The sequence below is a fragment of the Nothoprocta perdicaria genome, unplaced genomic scaffold (genome assembly GCF_003342845.1).
Source record: "Nothoprocta perdicaria isolate Ctin4 unplaced genomic scaffold, notPer1 scaffold_12, whole genome shotgun sequence".
In the NCBI taxonomy this organism is placed as follows: domain Eukaryota; kingdom Metazoa; phylum Chordata; class Aves; order Tinamiformes; family Tinamidae; genus Nothoprocta; species Nothoprocta perdicaria.
This window is the reverse complement of record NW_020454316.1, coordinates 2,262,281-2,281,829: the sequence shown is the minus strand read 5'-3', so window position 1 is coordinate 2,281,829 and position 19,549 is coordinate 2,262,281. Positions and strand designations below refer to the sequence as shown.

The 19,549-nt window shown below is 67.1% G+C and overlaps 1 protein-coding gene across 1 annotated transcript in view; it reads left to right on the top strand.

Moving 5' to 3' along the window:
* Positions 1-17,730, top strand: part of MYO15A (myosin XVA) — a 24,044-nt gene extending 6,314 nt beyond the window's left edge. Inside the window, exons 9-64 of the mRNA XM_026053912.1 lie at positions 52-57; positions 378-481; positions 1,132-1,195; positions 1,274-1,387; positions 1,595-1,756; positions 1,978-2,091; positions 2,194-2,252; positions 2,386-2,509; positions 2,678-2,773; positions 2,942-3,073; positions 3,705-3,830; positions 3,935-4,012; positions 4,172-4,326; positions 4,490-4,535; positions 4,615-4,739; positions 5,076-5,193; positions 5,338-5,513; positions 5,595-5,679; positions 6,362-6,415; positions 6,500-6,581; positions 6,650-6,780; positions 7,576-7,671; positions 8,187-8,422; positions 8,498-8,661; positions 8,730-8,802; positions 8,906-9,097; positions 9,179-9,288; positions 9,367-9,455; positions 9,561-9,728; positions 9,827-9,887; positions 9,991-10,129; positions 10,376-10,554; positions 10,662-10,783; positions 11,004-11,063; positions 11,197-11,272; positions 11,605-11,720; positions 11,801-11,919; positions 12,313-12,454; positions 12,756-12,867; positions 13,021-13,095; positions 13,258-13,463; positions 13,543-13,667; positions 13,759-13,831; positions 13,957-14,029; positions 14,225-14,298; positions 14,401-14,483; positions 14,652-14,782; positions 14,960-15,054; positions 15,188-15,265; positions 15,504-15,600; positions 15,673-15,833; positions 15,912-16,045; positions 16,126-16,259; positions 16,848-16,981; positions 17,384-17,524; positions 17,629-17,730. Of these exons, the coding sequence (XP_025909697.1) occupies positions 52-57; positions 378-481; positions 1,132-1,195; positions 1,274-1,387; positions 1,595-1,756; positions 1,978-2,091; positions 2,194-2,252; positions 2,386-2,509; positions 2,678-2,773; positions 2,942-3,073; positions 3,705-3,830; positions 3,935-4,012; positions 4,172-4,326; positions 4,490-4,535; positions 4,615-4,739; positions 5,076-5,193; positions 5,338-5,513; positions 5,595-5,679; positions 6,362-6,415; positions 6,500-6,581; positions 6,650-6,780; positions 7,576-7,671; positions 8,187-8,422; positions 8,498-8,661; positions 8,730-8,802; positions 8,906-9,097; positions 9,179-9,288; positions 9,367-9,455; positions 9,561-9,728; positions 9,827-9,887; positions 9,991-10,129; positions 10,376-10,554; positions 10,662-10,783; positions 11,004-11,063; positions 11,197-11,272; positions 11,605-11,720; positions 11,801-11,919; positions 12,313-12,454; positions 12,756-12,867; positions 13,021-13,095; positions 13,258-13,463; positions 13,543-13,667; positions 13,759-13,831; positions 13,957-14,029; positions 14,225-14,298; positions 14,401-14,483; positions 14,652-14,782; positions 14,960-15,054; positions 15,188-15,265; positions 15,504-15,600; positions 15,673-15,833; positions 15,912-16,045; positions 16,126-16,259; positions 16,848-16,981; positions 17,384-17,524; positions 17,629-17,730 (6,321 nt within the window). The remainder of the gene's footprint in view (positions 1-51; positions 58-377; positions 482-1,131; positions 1,196-1,273; positions 1,388-1,594; positions 1,757-1,977; positions 2,092-2,193; positions 2,253-2,385; positions 2,510-2,677; positions 2,774-2,941; positions 3,074-3,704; positions 3,831-3,934; positions 4,013-4,171; positions 4,327-4,489; positions 4,536-4,614; positions 4,740-5,075; positions 5,194-5,337; positions 5,514-5,594; positions 5,680-6,361; positions 6,416-6,499; positions 6,582-6,649; positions 6,781-7,575; positions 7,672-8,186; positions 8,423-8,497; positions 8,662-8,729; positions 8,803-8,905; positions 9,098-9,178; positions 9,289-9,366; positions 9,456-9,560; positions 9,729-9,826; positions 9,888-9,990; positions 10,130-10,375; positions 10,555-10,661; positions 10,784-11,003; positions 11,064-11,196; positions 11,273-11,604; positions 11,721-11,800; positions 11,920-12,312; positions 12,455-12,755; positions 12,868-13,020; positions 13,096-13,257; positions 13,464-13,542; positions 13,668-13,758; positions 13,832-13,956; positions 14,030-14,224; positions 14,299-14,400; positions 14,484-14,651; positions 14,783-14,959; positions 15,055-15,187; positions 15,266-15,503; positions 15,601-15,672; positions 15,834-15,911; positions 16,046-16,125; positions 16,260-16,847; positions 16,982-17,383; positions 17,525-17,628) is intronic.
* Positions 17,731-19,549: the final 1,819 nt, after the last annotated feature.

Below are 19,549 nucleotides of genomic sequence, written 5' to 3'. Positions count from 1 at the left end.
GGCTGTGCTCACCGCTCTCCTTGTCCCCATGCTTCCCCCGGACCACGGCAGATAGAGGTACGTGGAGCAACACGGGGGCTGTGGCGGCGTGAGGGAGCCCAGTGCCACGGTGGCATCGCTGCCACGTGCCCCCGGCTGCGCAGGGACCGTGGGTGCAAAACCTGCGGCGGTGTGGGGGGTGTCCTCGTGTTGTCCCACCTCCCTGCACAGTCCCACAGTGTCACCCACTGGGATTTGTGTCCCTGTGCTCTCTGCTCAGGGCAGGAGGTGGCGGGAAGGGGGGCCCTGCTGGGTGGGCGGTGGGACCCGCACCCCGGGGGACACCCTGTGCTCACACTGTGCTTCACGCTGTGGTTCTCCCCGTCTGCCGGGGGCAGATYCTGGAGGCGACCCCCTTGCTGGAATCCTTCGGCAATGCCAAAACCGTGAGGAATGACAATTCCAGCAGGTTTGGGAAGTTTGTGGAAATCTTTCTGGAAGAGTAAGTAATGGTGACAAACATCCGTGCACTCTTGGCCCTGCCCCTCTCATCCTCCCTGTCCTGGGGGAGCCACTGCGACCCAGTGCCAGCCCGAGATCCCAGATCCAGTCCAGGACCCCTGTCCTGGGCCAAGACCCCATCCCAGTCTAAGCTTTGTGTTGCTGGGCTGCCCTCACCATCCTCTTGGCTCTGCTTGGCTGTCACCGAGCCCGGTGTGGGACAGCACGTGGCTCTGCCTCAATGGGGGCAAAATGCAGATGGGGGAATCCATGGGTGGGTACCACGATGTTGCACATGCAGCATCTGCTGTCCCCTGCCCAAGGCACTGCCGTGGCCGTGTCCCCATACCAGGACGAGGAGAAGCGACGGGGACCACGGGCAGGTCCCTGACCTTCCACCAAGCCCCATGGCTCGTCTTGCCCTTGCTTGCCCCATAGGTGCTCCCCTGTCCATAGGGCACCCAGCGTGGGCAGCAGGCCCTGCCAGAGGGCTGCCCAGTTCCACCACGGGCGCAGTGGGTCCAGCTGGTTGTRTGCACCGCTGGGCACCATGGGGTGGGCACAGACCCGTGCTCCAAGCAAATGGGGCTCAGCCTGTGGTTTTGGCCACACCACGGATGCCAACCCGGGCTCCCTGTCCCGTCCCTGCAGCGGCTTGATCTGTGGTGCCATAACCTCGCAGTACCTGCTGGAGAAGTCCCGCGTGGTGTTCCAGGTGCGTGCTGAGCTGGCCCGGCCTCTGCCCGCCCTGCCTTCGGCCTCTGCTCAGCCTCCTCCTCCTCGTCCTTCGCAGGCCAAAAACGAGCGCAACTACCACATCTTCTACGAGATGCTGGCCGGGCTCCCTGCCCAGCAGCGGCAGAAGTACTGCCTGCAGGGCGCCGAGACCTACTACTACCTGAACCAGGTAGGGTGCCCACCCGGCAAGCCTGCATGCGGGATGCGGGATTGCGGGGAGCAGGATGCACCCCTGCGGGTACCCGCAGGCGGCTGGGGAGGATGCTCCAGGCAGAGGTTGGAGCAAGGTGTCCTCCCAGCGGAGGGAAGCTGGTCAAGGTCCCTGCAGCATGCAGGGACTGATGGAAGAATGCACATTTCCATGGGATTCTGCCAGGGTGGGAACTGTGAGATCCCTGGCAAGGATGATGCTGAGGATTTCCGGCGGCTGCTCAACACCATGGAGGTCCTGAGCTTCAGCATCGAGGAGCAGAACAGCATCTTCCGCATCCTGTCCTCCATCCTCCACCTGGGCAACGTCTACTTCGAAAAATACGAGGTGCCAGGGAAGGGATGGGGCTGGTGGCAGCCCTGGAGTGGGGCCAGGACGAGGGGGACATGCCGTGGTGCAAATGGACTCAGCTGACCTGGTTGGGCAGCACCATGGGCTGCTCTTCTCCTCGGCCCTGTGGCCATCCCATGCTGGAGGGACCTGTGGGCAGATCCTCCTCCCCAYCCCAGTGACTGTCCCTCCTCTCCATGTCACCGTCCGTCTCCCAGACGGACTGCCAGGAGGTGGCGACCGTGGTGAGCGCCACGGAGATCCAGACCGTGGCCGAGCTGCTGCAGATCTCGCCCGAGGGCCTGCAGAAGGCCATCACCTTCAAGGTGACGGTGAGTGGGGCGGCCGCGGTGGCCTCGGGGTGACAGCGCCGCGGCGTTTGGCTCTTGCTGCAGCGAACGCCTGCCCTGTGCCGTTTGCCTTCTCCAAACCAGGAGACGCTGCGGGAGAAGATTTTTACCCCGCTGACTGTGGAGAGCGCCGTGGACGCCAGGTGGGTGCAGGGGCAAAGCCGGGGCTGGTACAGGGGGCAGCAGGGACGAGGGACACGCTGGAGCACCCAGGGCGCTGCCTCCCTGCCCGGAGCTCCTCCAGCCAGCGCTCCTTCGCCTCCCTCCTCTTCCCAGGGATGCCATTGCCAAGACCCTCTATTCCCTGCTCTTTGGCTGGCTGACGGACCGCATCAACAAGCTGGTGTACCCCCGGCAAGAGGCCCTCTCCATCGCCATCCTGGATATCTATGGCTTTGAGGTGAGCGGGGCCAGCTCCGTGTGCGGGCTCCCTGCATCCCACCCTTCCATGTGCATCCCATAACAACCAGCAGCACTCGGGACTGCAGGATGGGTTCGGCACGGATCAGGGCTCCAGTGGGGCTGGCTCCTGCGTGGTCTTGGCGCCATGACCCCCCTCTCTCCACAGGACCTCAACTTCAACAGCTTCGAGCAGTTGTGCATCAACTACGCCAACGAGTACCTGCAGTTCTTCTTCAACAAGATCGTCTTCCAGGAGGAGCAGGTGGGAGCACAAGCAGTCCCCGACGTCTGGCTGTCCCTGGTCTGCCCCTTGCGTTGTCCTCGGGGGGTTCCCACCGAGCTGAGGGTGTTGGGGTGTCCAAAAGCCTGTTCTTGGCGTTTGGGGCACCTGGTCCTGTGGCCGGGGTGACCGAGCTGGCCGGCTCCGCAGGAGGAGTACATCCGTGAGCAGATCGAGTGGAAGGAAATCCCCTTCAGCGACAACCAGCCCTGCATCGACCTCATCTCCCAGAAACCCTACGGCATCCTGCGTATCCTCGATGACCAGAGCTGCTTCCCCCAGGTGAGGCACGAGGACGGGGCACCCGCCGTATCACCCGGCCTGGGATGCCACCCGTGTCCCAGGGCTGCTGCTCGGCTCTTGGGCTCTCCTGGGTGAAGTGGGGAGATCCGCCAGATCTCCCCAGGGCTGCACAACCTCCGAGAGGTCCCAGCTCCGTGCCCCTGGTGCGGCTTTCCCCAGAGGAGCTGCTTTTGTGGGAATTACTGGATAAAACTCCCAGTTGTGCTCTGGGTGATTGCACCCTCCCTGAAGATGGGGAAACTGAGGCACAGCAAAGCAGACACCCCTGACCATGCAGCTGTTTGGTGGCAGAACTGAGAGCCCTGGACCTGGCTGTGATGGTTCCTCCCATCTTGCAGCCTGGCTGCAATGAATGTCCCATCCTTTACAGTCACCTTATATTTCCACGTGCTCTGTGCCACATGGGGTGAGCAGCGTGGGGAGGACAGCAGAGATCTGTCCTCATCAGGGAGCCATCCTCTCCAAGGAGAAATTCCTCACATCGCTTGGCGTAGCTGGAGGCACAACACCCGGATGGGTGTCCCTGTCCCAAAGTGGGCACCTCCGGAGCCACCAACCAGCATGAGGGGGGTCTCAGAGCCTCCACCCTCACACCTGCACCCGTTCCCAGGCCACGGACCACACTTTCCTCCAGAAGTGTCACTACCACCACGGGACCAACCCRCTGTACACCAAGCCGAAGATGCCGCTGCCCGAGTTCACCATCAAACACTACGCAGGGAAGGTGACCTACCAGGTGCGTGGTGGCGAGAAGCTTGGCCTGCCCTTYAGAGAGGTGTTTTAAGGGTAGGTGAGAGACATTGCTGACGTGGTGGTTTATCAGGCTGTGCTCTTTGGCAGGTGCACAAGTTTTTGGATAAGAACTATGACCAGGTGCGGCAGGAYGTTCTGGACCTGTTCATCAGCAGCAGGACCAAGGTAGGACCCTGCTCCTCCTTGGGTCTCTGCATCAGTGGGGAGGGAGGCGCTGGACCAGTTTGGTCCCTTCTGCTCTCCTCGGGGCTTTGCCCACGAGGCTGTGAGGGTGCTGTGCCCTCAGCAGCCTTGCTCCACGGTGACCCTTCCCATCCCTCCAAGGTGGTGGCCAACCTCTTCTTCGGCCATGCCCAGGTGCTGGCCCGGCAGAGGAGCCTGGTGGGGAGGAGCAGCACCAGGACGCGGCGCTACAAGGCGCCCACCGTGGCTGCCAGGTTCCAGCAGTCCCTGCTGGACCTGGTGGAGAAGATGGAGAGGTCAGTGCAGCCAGGGCCAGCAGGAGCCACGTTGGGTTGGCGGATGGCTGACAGCAGGGAAGGATGATCCTGAACCAAGGTGTCCCACGAGGGGCAGCAGGGAGGGAGCACGGGACACCGTCCTTCCCCRCGCCCTGGCACCACCAGTGTCTCCCCAACGCAGGTGCAATCCCTTCTTCGTGCGCTGCCTCAAGCCCAACAACAAGAAGGTGAGACGAGGCGCGCGAGGACGCGGCAAGGTCCCGCCGGCGCCGCGCCGCACTCGGCGCTTCCCTCCCTCGCGCGCAGGAGCCCGGGCTCTTCGAGGCCGACGTCGTCAGCAGCCAGCTCCGCTACTCGGGCATCCTGGAGACCATCCGCATCCGCAAGGAAGGATTCCCCATCCGCATCCCCTTCCTCGTCTTCATCGACAGGTACTGTGGCATGGCGCCGTGTGGCTGCAGGAGCCGGGGAGGATGGAGGGTCCCCAGAGACGGGTTGGGTGCCACCAGCAAAAGACCAAAAAGCCGGCGGGAACCTGGGAGGCAGTGTTTGGCACAGGGGCTCCCATGGGAGTGATGTGGAGCTGGAAACCTCCCAGATTTGGTTGCCAAGCTGAACCAAGCTACTTCTGCAGACATAGTGCTAATCACCAAGAGGGAGACGGGCCTGTGCAGATGTCCCCAGGAAGGTGCCCAAGGCAGATGGTCGGAGGTTTTCCTCAATCTGGTCTTGCCCCAGCCCCCGTAACAGTGTTGGGCATCACGCAGGTACCGCTGCCTTGTCGACATGTGGTCCAACGTCATTCCCAACGGGACCAACTGCGTGGAGATGCTGCGGAACCTCTGCCCCGTCACGCCCAGCATGTACTACGTCGGTGTGAGCAAGGTGACCATCCCCGTGGCCGTGGCTGCTTGGGGAGCCCCCCGAGGCCTCAATGCTGCTGCGGGGCTGTGTGTGCCCATGGGAGGACCCCCGGGGCAGCAGCGGGACCCCACGGCGATGCCGGGCCTCATGGCATCGCTCCCGCAGCTCTTCCTCAAGGAGCAGCTGTACCAGGCGCTGGAGAGCAAGCGGTCGCGGGCGCATCACCTGGCGGCGCTCACGCTGCAGCGCTACGCCCGCACCTTCTTCATCAAGCGCCGCTTCCGCTCCCTGCGCCGCAAGATCGTCCTGCTGCAGAGCCGGGCGCGCGGCTACCTGGCCAGGTAGGGCCCGAGCGGCGCGGGGCACGGGCACGGGCACGGGCACGGGCGCGGGCACGGCGGTGACGGGCGCCCCCCGCGCAGGCAGCGCTACCGGCGCATGAGGCACACGCTCATCAAGTTCAGGTCGCTCGTGCACATCTACGTGAACCGCCGGCGGTACCTCAAGGTGAGCGGCGGGACGGCGGCCCCAGGGTGGGCTGGGGGGTGGGCGTGCGCGGGACCTGGCGCTGAGCCCTTTAGCCTGGGGAAGGGAAGGTTGAGAGGGATCTGGTTAACATGGATAAGGACATGAAGGGGGGATGTAGGGAGGCTCTTCTCAGTGGTGGCCAGTGACAGGACAAGGGGTAATGGGTGCAAGCTGCAAYGCAGGCAGTTCCGTCTCCATGTGAGGAGGARCTTCTTCACTGTGAGAATGCCAGAGCCCTGGCACAGGCTGCCCAGGGAGGGTGTGGAGGCTCCTTCTCTGGAGGTCTTCAAAAACTGCCTGGATGCCACCCTGTTCCGTGCGCTCTGGGTGTCCCTGCTTGAGCAGGGAGGTTGGACTCGATGATCTCTAGAGGTCCTTTCCAACCTCAACCATTCTGGGATTCTGTGATCCCAGTGTCCACACCCWCCTGAGCCCCCATCCCAGCCACCTCCTCCTCATGCTGCTCTGTTTGGTGTGAGTGGAGCTCGTTTTGGGCCAAACCCTGGTGATGCCGAGAGGGACCCAGGCGCATTGTGCATCCCTGCCCGCACAGCTGGGTGCTCCAGAGAGGTCCCTGAGCGGGGCTGGCACCGCACTGCGCTGGCTCCCAGGTTTCCCAAGGGAGCCAGCGCAGAGCTCAGTGTGGCCACTGTCCTTGCAGAGGAAGGAGGACGCCCGGCGGCGGGCACAGGAGGAGAAAGAGAGGATGAAGCAGGTAAGGAGCGGCCGGGCGGCATTGCCGGGGTGCTGCAGTGCCCCCATCCACCCACCCACCCAACCCACCGTGCCCACCCCGCAGGAGCTGACGAGGCGGGAGGTGATGGACGTGACGCACCTGGAGATCCCCGCCGAGCTCATGGGGCTGCTGGAGGCCGCGGCAGGTACGTGGTGCCGGCGGCGGCGCGCGCCCGGGCTGGGCGCCGCGTCCGAGCCGCGCCGTGTGCCGCAGCCGCCGGGCAGGTGAACGCCGGCTGCGTGGTGCTGGTGCCGCCGCCGGCGCTGCAGCCCGACTCGCGCCTCACGCTCCCGCTCGACATCAACGACTACCCCATGGCCAAGTACGTGCGGGGCCACTTCCAGGTAAGGGAGGCGCTGGCGGCCCCGCCGAGGGCGGCCGCGCGCCCCCGGCTCCCCGCTCTTGCCGCGGGTGGGAGACGGCGTTCCGGGGGGTCCTCGGCGCCCCGCGGGGCAGCACGGCCGCGCGGTTGGACGCAGGCCCCCGAGCTCGGCTCCACTCTCCCGTTCCCGGCTCCACTCTCCCATTCCCGCCTCGGCTCCGGGATGCGCCCGGGGCGGGATGCAGAGGGGCCGGATCGAGGGGTGGCTGCGGGCGCTGCGCCGAGCCGGGCCGTGGCCTCCCGCCCTCCCTGGGGTTCCTGTCGTCTCCAGAGGCCGGGGGGACCCCGCTGAGGTTTTCGGAGTGACGTGAGACACCGGCCGAGCCCTCCTGGATGCCCAACTCGGGGCGGATCCGAAACGTCACTCCGCGGGGCCGGGAGATCAGGTCGCTTTGCTCCCAGGCCCCCCGTCCCTGGCCCGAATGGACGCATGGCTTTGCACCCTTCCTCCTCCTCCTCCTCCTCCTCTGCTTTCGTAGTGTGTTTTCAAGCCTCCAGGATCCCAAATGGCAGCAGTGGTGCTGGGTCCTGCTCTCGGCCTTACTGGCATCTCTATCCATGTTGGAACAGCCCGAGCACGGCGCTGGCCGCCGGCCCCGTCCTGCACCCCTGCCCCTTTGCAGCACCCGGCTCCGGCCCCGTCCAGCGGCGACGTGATGCCCAGCGCGCSGCCGTCCAGCGGCGCATGATGCCCAGTGCAGGCCGGGCGCTGGCGCGGGCGCCGGTAGCCACGGGTGCGCGGTCGGTGTCGCTGCAGGAGCCGGCGTTCGGGATGCTCACGGCCCCGCTGGCCGCCCCCCTCACCCGCCTGGACGAGGAGCTCTGCCACGAGGCCCTCGGCCTTTTCAAGCTGGTAAGTGGCACGGCGTCTGTTGCCACCAGGCTGGGACATCCCTCCCATTGTGGTGGCTGTGCTTTCCATCCCTCTGTCCTCTCCATCCCCTCTACCTGGCTTTCCACCGTCCCTCCTTTCCGTCTGTCCCTTCATCTCCTGCAACCTCTCTGTCCCCTCCATCCCCTGCATCTCCATCCTCTGCACCTTGTGCTTCCCCTCCAACTCTACTTTTCCTCTATGTCTTCATCGCCTCCATCCTTTTCCCCCTCCATGTCTTCATCCCTTCATCTCCTCCATCGCCTTCATCTCCTCCATCACCTTTGTCCCTCCACCTCTCCATCTCCCCATCCCCTCTGTCCCCTCCATGGAAAGCTCCGCTCCTTCTTTCAGCCCACTCCAGGCCATTCTTCCTCCATCGGCACGATGATCCTGGCCTTTGCCCCATCCCTGTGGTGGGGATGAAGGAGCTGGAGGAAGAGGAGCAGGGCTGGCGCAGCGGTGCCACCCTGCAGCCCTCACTCTSCCCATGGCAGATCCTGCGCTTCATGGGGGACCCGGGGCTGGGCGGCGTGCAGGAGACCCTCTTCGGCAACTACATCGTGCAGAAGGGGCTGGCGGCGCCGGGGCTGCGGGACGAGCTGCTGGCGCAGGCGGCCAACCAGGTCTGGCGCAACACGAACGTCAACAACGAGGAGCGGGGCTGGCTGCTGCTGGCCGCCTGCCTCAGCGCCTTCCCGCCGTCCGCCGCCTTCGACAAGTACCTGCTCAAGTGAGTGGGGCCGGGGCGCTGCCGGGGGAGCCGCCGGGCGCCGCGCGACCCCTCGGCATCCCCGTGCGCCCGCAGGTTCGTCTCCGACTACGCCTTCGCGGGCTACAAGCCGGTGTGCCAGCGCAAGCTGATGCAGGCGATGGGCGCCGCGGCGGCGCGCGCCCACCCGCCCTCGCTGCTGGAGTGGACGGCCAACAGGCAGCAGGCCCGCATGGCGCTCGACGTGCACTGCTTCAACGGTGCGGCGCCGCCGAGGGGCCGCCGAGCCGGGACGCGGCGCCCGCCGCTCACCGCCGCTCTCCTGCAGGCGACCGCTTCTCCTGCCCCGTCCACTCGTGGAGCACCGGCGAGGACCTGGCGGGGGACGTCCTGAAGCACAGGTAGGTGCCGGCGCGGGGCCACGTGCCGCGGCYCGGCACCCCCGGAGCCGCACGCGCCGGGGCTCCGGTGCTGCGCCGTGCCCAGCGGCCCCGCTCTGGGCAGGGGCTTGGCCGAGGGCTGCCGCGGCTGGTCCGTGTCCATGAAGGAGGGCGCCCAGTGGGCCGAGCTGGCCGGCCACGACTACGTGCTGGACCTGGTCTCTGAGCTCGAGCTGCTCCCCGGCTTCCCCAAGCAGAAGTCCTACTTCCTCATCGCCTGGGAGGGCGCCGAGAGCCGCGGCGGTGCCGGCCGCGCGTAGGTACCGGGCAGGGCCGGGCTCGCGGTGCTGTCCAGCCTGCATTGAGCCACGCTGCCAACCCGACCTCCATCCCGCAGGGTGCTGAGACACGGCCTGGACCTGGACGAAGTGCCGCCGCCTCCGGCTGTGAGAGCCCCGACGCTGCCGGCCCGCGCGGCGCCGGCCGCCGACGCGTACCCGGCCCACGGTAGGCATCGCTGCCGGGCACGGCGCCGCCGGCTCTGCCCCACRGCGCCCGCCACCCTCAGCCCTGTGCCCCCCACAGACGCCGAATTTGGCGAGCCGCGGAGCCAGAAGGGCCTGGACCGCTACCTGGACAGCCTCTTCGACCCGGTGCTCTCCTACGGCAATGGGGTGAGGAAGAGGAGGGAGGGTGACTGGGCTGGTGCCCGGTTCWGCCATGGTCCCGCCACGCGTGCGGGCACTGTCGGCGCTCCCCTCCTGACGCCTGCTCCGCAGGAGCTGGACAAGCCGGCCGCGCTCTCGCAGCGCATGAAGGGAGGCGGCGGCRGCGACGCCGAGCGCGGCGGCCCGGCTGAGCGGCACCCACCCGGGGGTCTCGCGGGAGCAGAGCCGGCGCCGTCCCCGCCGCGCCGCGCAGACGCCAAGGGGCCGCCCGGGATCCCGGTCAGTGGGGCAGAGCTCCCGCCGTGGGGCGGGCGATGGGGCAGGGGCAAGCGCGGCAGCCGTGCCCATGGTGGTTCACGGTGCCGTCACCCTGGCAGGGCAGAGCGGTGGAGGGGACGCCGGCCGTCCCGCAGCCCCGGCCCTACGCGCAGAAAGCCGGTAGGGTGCCGCGTGCGGGGYGGTCCCAGTGCTCCGGGTCACCCCTGTCCCCCTCGGGGTGGCAGGGGACGTCTGTCCTCAGTGGTGGCCTTGGGCTCCGCAGCGCCCGGGGGCCGGCGCTGGCCCGGCGAGCTCGTGCGTCACTCCCGCCTCAACTCGGAGCACTTCCCGCRGCCCACGCAGAACATCCGCAACATCATCCGGCAGTGCCAGCCGGCRGCACGCGGCCCCGCGCCCGCCAGGTGCCCTGCTGTGCCGGAGCGGGTCCCAGCCGTGCGCCGTGTCCCAGTCCTGCAGCGTGTCCCAGCCCCACGCCATGTCCCAGCCCCACGCTGTGTCCCAGCCCTGTGCCATGTCCCAGCTCTGCACCRTGTCCCAGTCCTGCAGTGTGTCCCAGCTCTGTGCCGTGTCCCATCCCTGTGCCGTGTCCCAGCCCCACGGGGCACCATCAGTGCCATGGGGCCTGTCAATGCCATGGGGTTCCGCAGGAAGGAAGGCGGCAAGCTCTTCGGGAAGAAGCAGGACCCCCACGAGGAGGCCATGCAGATCCTGAAGGGGCAGCTCTCGGCGCCCAGGGAGGCGGTGGCCGCGGTGAAGCCGGTGACCAGCGCTGGGTTCCAGCTGCGAGCGCCRCCCGGGCGGCCGCTGTCCCCTGCCCGGCCCCCAGGTATCGCGGGCAGAGCTGCAGCACCTTGGGCCYGGGACACAGTGTCCCCCGTGGGAGCGGGGCCGTTGGTGTCCCCAGCGTCGAGCGAGGGCTTTTCCCGCTCGCAGTCGCCGTGTCCCGGGAGCTGCCGTCCGAGGCGCAGCAGGTCCAGACCCAGCTGCACCGGAGCTGCAGCGAGGACTTCTACACCTACCGCAACGTGCCCTGGAAGATTTACATCCGCAAGGAGGTGCCGGGGCTGGGCACGGGGCTGGGCACGGGGCTGAGCACTGTGCCGGGATGCGGCAGGGTGAGATCCAGGGAAAGAGCTTGGGTGCGCCAATGCAGCATGGGCAGCATTATCCGCCCCGTGCTCCCTGGGATAAAGTCATCATCCAAGCGCTGGATAAAGGGGGATTTTCCCGGAGCGCGGCGCTCCATGCGAGGTAGCCGYCCTCGTCTCCCGGCAGGTTTTCTACCCCAAGGACAACTTCAACGACCCGCTGCTGCTGGACCTCGTCTTCCGGCAGGTGCGGCACCCAGCCGGCCCCAGAGCTTCCCGGGGCTCCGGAGCCCTTCCCTGCGCCGTGAGCACGGGCGCAGCGGGGCAGGAGCCCCTGGGGCCAACCAGCTCTGTCTGCCCCCCCTAACACCCTTCTCCAGATCTTCAGCGACACCCTCTGCGACACCTGCGTGCGGCTCAGCCAGGAGGAGCGGCTCCGCATGAAATCCCTCTTTGGTAACGCTCACCCACCCCTACCCGAACCCCCGGTGCCAGGAGGGAGCTCAGACCCTGGTGCGCTCATCCTCATCTCCCAGGGAGCCCAAAACCCGCCCTGCTTAAGCCAGGCTTGTTTTGCTTCTGAATCCAATGAGCCCTTTGGCACCGATAGAGTCACAACTGCGGCCAGGTCTCAGCTGGGCTGGCTGCGTGAGCGGGTGCATGGGCAGGATCCGTCTGCAYGAGCGGATGGGCTTCCCTGCTCTGCCCAAGAAACCCTGCCCAGCTCCCCGCTCCCTCCGGCGGGAGGCAAGACGCTCACGGGGGATATTTCTTATTTCTCCTGGCAGCGGAAAACAAGCTGGATTCCTTCAGCCCCGTGGCCACCGAGAGCGTCAAGAGGGAGATCATCGTGGCGGCGCGTGACGGCTGCGACGTCTATTTCTCGCGCCTCTTCCCCGCCACGGTGAGGGACAGCGCGGGCCCCGCTCCCGGTCCCGGTCTGTCACCCCCTCGGCCCAGCCCACACGCGCCGCCGTCCCGCAGGGCAGCGTGGGCACCGGCGTGCAGATCCTGGCCGTGTCCCACGCCGGCATCAAGCTGCTGCGCCTGGTCAAGGGCACCAACATGCCCGGCGAGCAGCTGCGCGTGCTGCGCGGCTACAGGTAGGCTGGCGGGGAACGCGGCTTTTCCCGAGGGAATAGCGGGAAGGGGGCTGCAGAAATGGCTCTACTGCTTCAGTAGACCTGGAGATGTCTTTTTGGTGCTGGTGGGGTTAGGTACCGTCTGGCAGGGTTGGCACCGTGCACATGTCCGTGCGTGCACACGTCCATGCACGTGTCCTGCGGGGATGTGGCCCCACGGATACGTGGTGCTGCGTGTAGCTCTGGGGCATGAATTGCCACCTGCAACCTGCCCRCTGCTCTGCTCTGCGGTCCCCCGAGCCCAGGTGCAGGTGCTGGGCCCCACAGGCGCCCACCCCGTGCAGAGCTGCTGAGGGGGGTCTGCAGTGGGTGCTGCGGTGCCGGGTGCGTAACCGTCCCCTCGCCCTGCCCCAGCTACGCCGACGTGCTCTTCGTGACCACCCCGTCCAGGAACATGCTGGAGTTCAACCTGAGCAGCGAGAAGCTCATCCTCTTCTCCCCGAAGGCGCCGCAGGTCAAGGCCATGGTTGACCACTTCATCACGGAGCTCCGGAAGGTGGGAGAGCCCCCRGGTTGCGGCTGCCCTGGCATGTCCCCAAGGCCAGGTCCTGAACCCAAGGGGTCTATAGGAGACAGTGGAGGATGTCCTGCAAATGGGACCAGGCCTGCAGCTGGCGGGGCTTGGTGTGTTGGTGGCACCTTGGCATGGTTGTGCTGGTGCTTGGAACCCCACGGCATGTGGTGTGCAAGCACGTSTGTGCACGCATGTGCATGCTTCTACATGTGTGTGCATACGTGTGCATGCATTTGCGTGGCTCTCCGTGCGGTGCATGCATGCCAGCTCGCCCTGTGCCCAGGACTCCCAGTATGTGGTGGCTGTGAGGAACTACAGCCCGGAGGACAGGGGCCAGCTGAGCTTCCACAAAGGGGACATCATCCACCTGCAGTCGCTGGAGCAGCCTGAGAGAGGCGAGTATCCCCTGGGTCCCGCACCCTGCCGTGGGGAGCTCCCTGGACGAGCCCCAGGAGGAGCCGTGTCCTCCTCGCATGCGGGCATCAGGACTGGTGTCCTGGCTAGTGCTGGGGACGGCTGCGACTGCAAGTCGTGCCTGTCCCCCCCAGACCACTACTATGGCTGCGTGGTCCGTAAGAAGGTCATGTACCTGGAGGAGCTGCAGACGGGCACGCAGGACTTCGGTGGGTGGCTATTGGGCTCCCTGCTGCCCTCGGCCCCGAGCAGAGCCATCCCGCAGCCATTCCCAACGGGAACCAGGGAACCTGCCAGGGCAGGAGGCAGCAGCACCGGAGGCTTCCCCCGGACAAACCGGGGGCTGCTCCTGAGCCGCCCGCCCGCCGCAGGCTGGAAGTTCGGGGCCATCCACGGCAGGTCGGGGCTCTTCCCCRCCGAGTACGTCCAGCCCGTCGCCGCCCCCGACTTCGTGCACTTGCCGGCGGACACCAAGGAGGAGCCCAGGGACAAGCAGGGCAAGGTGGCGGCCTCGGCGGCCGTGGCCGTGGCCGTGGCCTCCACCGCYGTGGCCTGGAAGCTCGACCGGAAAACGGAGGTGGGTTTGGCTATGGAAGCTGTCCCCGTGCGCGGTGCCGGCCGTGCCGGTGCTCACGGCTCCCTGCCCCTCTCCGCAGGCGCCCGCCGGCTGCTCCGAGGGCGCGGAGGGCCGCGGCACCGCGGGGTCCGTGGTGCCGCGCGGGGCGCTCCCCATGCTGGCCTTCGCCCGGCAGCATTTCCGTGCGGCGCGGCACGGGCAGACGTGAGTGCCCCGTCCCGGGGGTGCCCGGCGGACGGACCCRCGCGGGGGGCACCGGGCTGACCTCCCGCTGCCTCCATGGCTGCTCTCCTAGGGACTCCCACGGGCAGACAGGCAAGCAGGCCGGGGAGCCGCTGGATGAGATGGAGATGCTCAAGTTCACCAAGGTAGCGGGGGAAATGGGTCGTCCTGCGGTCGCCCTGCTGGCCATCGCTGTGCCATGGCCCTGGGGACCTCTCCGGATGCCAGGCTCGTCCCTCTGGCTGCCCCTCGCCCYGCTGCCACCCTGCAGGTCCCCATCCAGGAGTCGCTCATCGACTTCGCTGACAGCGGTGTCAGCAAACTGGCCGTCGAGGCTTTCCAAGGCAGGTGCTCCTGGTGCCCCTGCCCTCGGGGCCCTCCTGGAGCAGAGCAGGGCAGGATGTGGATGGGAAATGGGGAGGATGGAGGTTGCAGCCCCTGCAGCCTTGTTGCCACCCCCCTCCACCCCGCAATGGTTTGGGGACCCCAAAGGGAAGGGACAGGTTGAGCTCATCGTTTGGTGGCCTTCCTGTCTCCAGCTGTGATGAAGTTCATGGGTGACTACCCTCCGAGGGGCCAGTCGGAGCTGGACACCGTCTGCACCATCCTCAAGGTAAATCCYGTCCTGATGCGGGATGAGCCTCGGGGTGTCCTGGGGAGGGGGTGGCAGCGGGGGCACCCTTGGGGACAAGTCCCGGCACGCGGCTCTCCCCAGCTGTGCGCAGAGCACGAGGTCCTGCGCGAYGAGGTCTATTGCCAGATTCTCAAGCAGATCACGGACAACACCAGCTCCAAGCCGTGAGTGCGCGAGCTGCCCGGGTGCAGGGAYGCGGTCCCCGCACGGACTTGGCCCTGGGGACACGGGTGCACCCTGCCAGGGGGTGGCCAGGGAGCTGGGCCGGTCCCCAGGGCTGCGGGTGCCGCCGTGGCCCTTTTGGGGACTCAGCCCCGGGTTTTCACTTGCAGCGACAGCTGCCAGAAGGGCTGGAGGCTGCTCTACATCCTCACTGCCTACTACAAGTGCTCCGAGGTGCTCAAGCCCTTCCTGCTGGCTTTCCTGCAGGACGCCGGCGGGCGCCCGGCGCTGCCCTTCCAGGGTAGGGGCTCTGCATTTGCACCCAGTGTCCAGGGTGGGGAAATTCACCCTGGAATATCCCACACTCCGGAGCCGCTTTTGTAGAGCTGGGAACAGCCAAAAGGACCTGGGGTGCCGGGGGTGGCACGTGGACCAGCCCTGGCACTGCTGGCTTCGAACTGAGCCCTGTTTCCCCCAGGCATCTCCAAAGCCTGTGAGCAAAACCTGCGGAAAACRCTGCAGTTTGGTGGCCGGTGCCTCTTCCCCAGCAGCATGGAGCTCAAAGCCATGGTGGTGAGTGGAGACACTCGATGGTGCCCGCGCRGCAGCCGGGGGCTCTGTGCCAGCCAGGGATGATTTGGGGGTGGCCAGGGCTGCTGGGGACCCCAGTTGGGATGTGCCGGGTGTCAATGCACTGTCCTTGCAGGCCGGACGCAGCGCCAAGCGCCAGCTCTTCCTCCTGCCCGGCGGCATCGAGAGGCACCTCAAGATCAAGACGTGCTCGGTGAGTTGGAGGGAGCTGGGGTCCAACAGCCCTTGCCCCTCGCTGCAACGCCAGGGTGCTCACCCAGCCGGGATGCAGTTGGGATGCAGTTGGGATGCAGTTGGGATGCTCTGCTGCAGCTGGGGACCCTCTAGCATGGGCATGAGGAGGGACGCGGCTCTGCTCTCCCCAAGCCGGGGCATTTGTTCCCTGGGAAAGGGGCACGTGCCCCGTCCCAGCCGCCCGCCCTCGCACCCAGGTGGCTCTGGACGTGATAGAGGAGCTGTGCTCCGAGATGGGGCTGCAGCGCCCGGAGGCCTTCGACGAGTACATCCTCTTCGTGGTCAGCGACAGGGGTGAGGGCTCGACGGGATGCTGCGGCGGGCACCGGGCTGGGCCGCCTTGCTGAGGCGCCCGGCGCCGCGCAGGGCAGAGCGTGCGGCCCCTGACCCGCAGGGAATACATCCTGGACGTGGCCACCGAGACCGAGCGCCTCGACGCCAGCTACATGTTCTGGTGCCGCCGCGTGGTCTGGAGCCAGCCGCTCAAGTTCGACAACGAGCTCTACGTCACCGTGCACTACAACCAGGTACCGCCGCGGCGCCCGGCGGCGACGTCCCCAGCCGGGGGGGACCCGCCGTGCCCCACGCTCTGCGCCCCCCCCCAGGTCCTCCCCGACTACCTCAAGGGGCTCTTCAACGTGCTGCCGCCCGCGCGGCTCGGGGAGCAGCACCTGCAGCAAGCGGCCAAGCTGGCCGCGCTGCAGCACCGCGCCAAGGACGGCCGCGCGCTGCCCACCGCGTAGGTGCCCRCGGCGAGGGGGCAGCGCCGGGGCCGCGCGCGTGCTGGGCACGCCGGCCCTGACCTCCCTGTGCCCGCAGGCGGGAGCTGCAGGACTACGTCCCCCCGCAGCTCTTCCGCCTGCTGAAGGCGCAGTCCTGGCTCCACATGGTGAGCCAGCACATGCAGCAAGCGCAGGCGCTCAGCGCCCACCAGGCGCGCGCGCAGTTCCTGGGTGAGCGGGACGGGGACGGCGACCACCGTGCTCGTGGGGACGGGATGCTCCTYGAGAGGGGATGCTTGCGGGAAGGGGATGCTTGAGGGGAGGGGATGCTCGTGGGATAGGGATGCTTGTGAGGAGGGGATGCTTGAGGGAAGGAGATACGTGTGAAGAGGGGATACTTGTGGGATAGGGATGCTCCTCAGGAGGGGATGCTCCTCAGGAGCGGAWGCTTGTGGGGAGGGGATGCTCCTTGAGAGGGGATGCTCAGAGTAGGGGATGCTCCTCAAAAGGGATGCTCGTGGGGAGGGGATGCTGCTGGATGTGGTGCTGCCAGGCCAATGCTGCTGATAGCTCCGTGGATGCTCTGGAACAGGGAGAATGGGGCACAGCACAGAGTCTGGCATGGGCAGAGGCTGCAGGATGCAGCCGCAGGAGGCAGGACACGTGAAGGCAACGTGGGCTGGTCCCCAGGCTCCTGCACTGACATTCCCAGTGGGCTGCAATGGGGGCTCTTTGCTGGGCCCAGGTCCAATTGGGCTCCTGGTCCAAAGCCCGGGTTCCAGCCGGCTCGTGCTGAGCGCCCTCTCGCCCACCTCGCAGGGCTGCTGAGCGCCTACCCCATGTTCGGGTCCTCCTTCTTCTACATCCAGAGCTGCAGCAACAACGCCATCGTCTCGCCCTGCATCCTTGCCGTCAACCAGAACGGCCTCAACTTCCTCAGCAAGGAGACCCAYGTAGGTGTGGGGCAGGGGGCACATGCAGGGTGGCTGCAGGCACCACTCCGATGGGAACAAACTCCCCACGCTTTGTGCCCCCTGGTCCATGTGCAATGCACCTGGGAATATGCAATGCACCCAGGAAGGTGCAAGGCACCTGGGAATGTGCAAAGCATCTGGGAATGTGCAATGCACCCAGGAATATCCAATGCACCCAGGAATGTGCAATGCACCCGGGAGCAGGCAGTGCAGCTCTCCCAACTCCGCAGCTTTCCGGGATTCGGCCCCAGTGGGCCAGAGGGCACCCACTCTGGGTGCAACGCTACTCCTGTCTGCACCCCCTTTGCTCCCTCACCCCTCCTGCGGGACGTGGGGGTCCCCGTGGGTCCAGGGGTGCCACGCTGCCCACCTCCCCGCCAGGAGCCCGTGGCCAAGTTCTCCCTGAAGGAGATCCAGTCGACGCGGACGCGGCGGCCGGCGGGCGGCTCCAGCTCCCCGTACGTGGAGATCGCGCTGGGCGACCTGCTCTCGCAGGGCATCACCCAGYTGCAGCTGGAGCAGGTAGGGCCCGGGGGGGCTCGCGGTCACCCGGGGGCGCTCCGCGCTGACACACGCTCACACTGTGGGGACAAGGGCGTCCCCGGCGAGCRTCCCCCTCGGCGCAGGGCCTGGAGCTGTGCCGCGTGGTGGCCACGCACATGGAGAGCCTGCTGTGCGCGCGCGAGAAGCGCCTCACGCTGCCGCCCAGCGAGATCACGCTGCTCTGAGCGCCGCGTGGGGATGTGGACACCGCAGCTCCTCCGTGGACACCGCAGCTCATCCATGGGTGCCGCAGCTCATCCATGGGTGCCACAGCTCATCCATGGGTGCCACAGCTCCTCTGTGGATGCTGCAGCTCCTCCATGCACGCCGCAGCTCCTCTGTGGATGCCACAGCTCATCCATGGGTGCCGCAGCTCATCCATGGGTGCCGCAGCTCATCCATGGGTGCCGCAGCTCCTCTGTGGATGCTGCAGCTCATCCATGGGTGCCGCAGCTCCTCCGTGGACGCAGCATCTCCTCTGTGGACGCTGCAGCTCATCCATGGATGCCGCAGCTCATCCGTGGACACCGCAGCTCCTCCATGGATGCCGCAGCTCCTCCGTGGACGCCGCAGCTCATCCATGGATGCCACAGCTCCTCCGTGGACACTGCAGCTCCTCTGTGGATGCCGCAGCTCATCCGTGGACACCGCAGCTCCTCCGTGGATGCCGCAGCTCCTCCGTGGACACCGCGGCTCATCCATGGATGCCACAGCTCATCCATGGGGGCCGCAGCTCCTCTGTGGACACCGCGGCTCATCCATGGATGCTGCAGCTTATCCATGGATGCCGCAGCTCCTCCGTGGACACTACAGCTCCTCCATGGACGCAGTCCCCAGGCGCACGGAGACGGACCCACCACCACGATGGCGGTGGGGATGACAGGGCACCGCTCCGGAGCGCGGGGACGCCACGTGGGGACGGCCCCGAGTGCAGACGGAGCCCGCAGGGATCGGGACATGGCCGGCGCGGGATTAAAGCGTCTGCTGCTACCAGCGCCACCTCCGCTGTCACCCCGGTGTCCCCACGCTGTGTCCTGTTGGTCCCTTGTCCCTCTGTCCCCATCCCGCCAGGCAGCTGGTACCCTGGTTTGGGATGCGCTCCAGGCATCCTGGGTGTCCCTTGTCCATGTCCCCACATGTCCCCAGTCCCTGTGGATGTCCCCGGTGCTCCTGGTGCTCCCAGTCCCCTGGGTGTCCCCATGTCCCCATGTCCCCACATGTCCCCGGTCTCCCCGGATGTCCCCGGTGCTCCTGGTGCTCCCAGTCTGCTGGGTGTCCCCATGTCCATGTCCTCACATGTCCCCGGTCTCCCCGGATGTCCCCGGTGCTCCTGGTGCTCCCAGTCCCCTGGGTGTCCCCGGTGTCCCCATGTCCCCACATGTCCCCGGTCTCCCCGGATGTCCCCGGTGCTCCTGGGACTCCCAGTCCGCTGGGTGTCCCCATGTCCATGTCCCCACATGTCCCCAGTCTCCCCGGATGTCCCCGGCGCTCCTGGTGCTCCCAGTCCCCTGGGTGTCCCCATGTCCATGTCCCCACATGTCCCCGGTCTCCCTGGATGTCCCCGGTGCTCCTGGTGCTCCCAGTCCCCTGGGTGTCCCCATGTCCATGTCCCCACATGTTCCTGGTCTCCCCGGATGTCCCCGGTGCTCCTGGTGCTCCCAGTCTGCTGGGTGTCCCCATGTCCATGTCCCCACATGTCCCTGGTCTCCCCGGATGTCCCCGGTGCTCCTGGTGCTCCCAGTCCCCTGGGTGTCCCCGGTGTCCCCAGGTCTCCCTGGGCTGCCCATGCCCGGGTACCCGTGCCTGTCCCTGGGTGTCCCCAGCCTGGCCGGGCCCTCATCGTGCCCGGTGTCCCCGGGCTGGCTCTGCCTTGGGTGTCCCGGGTGTCCCGGGTGTCGTCCCGCCGCCATGTCCCCGGTCCCCCGGGGCTGCTGCTGCCCCGGATGCCCCCGTCCCGCCGGTATCCCGGGCGCTGGTGTCCCCGGTGCCCGGGGTGTCCCCAGC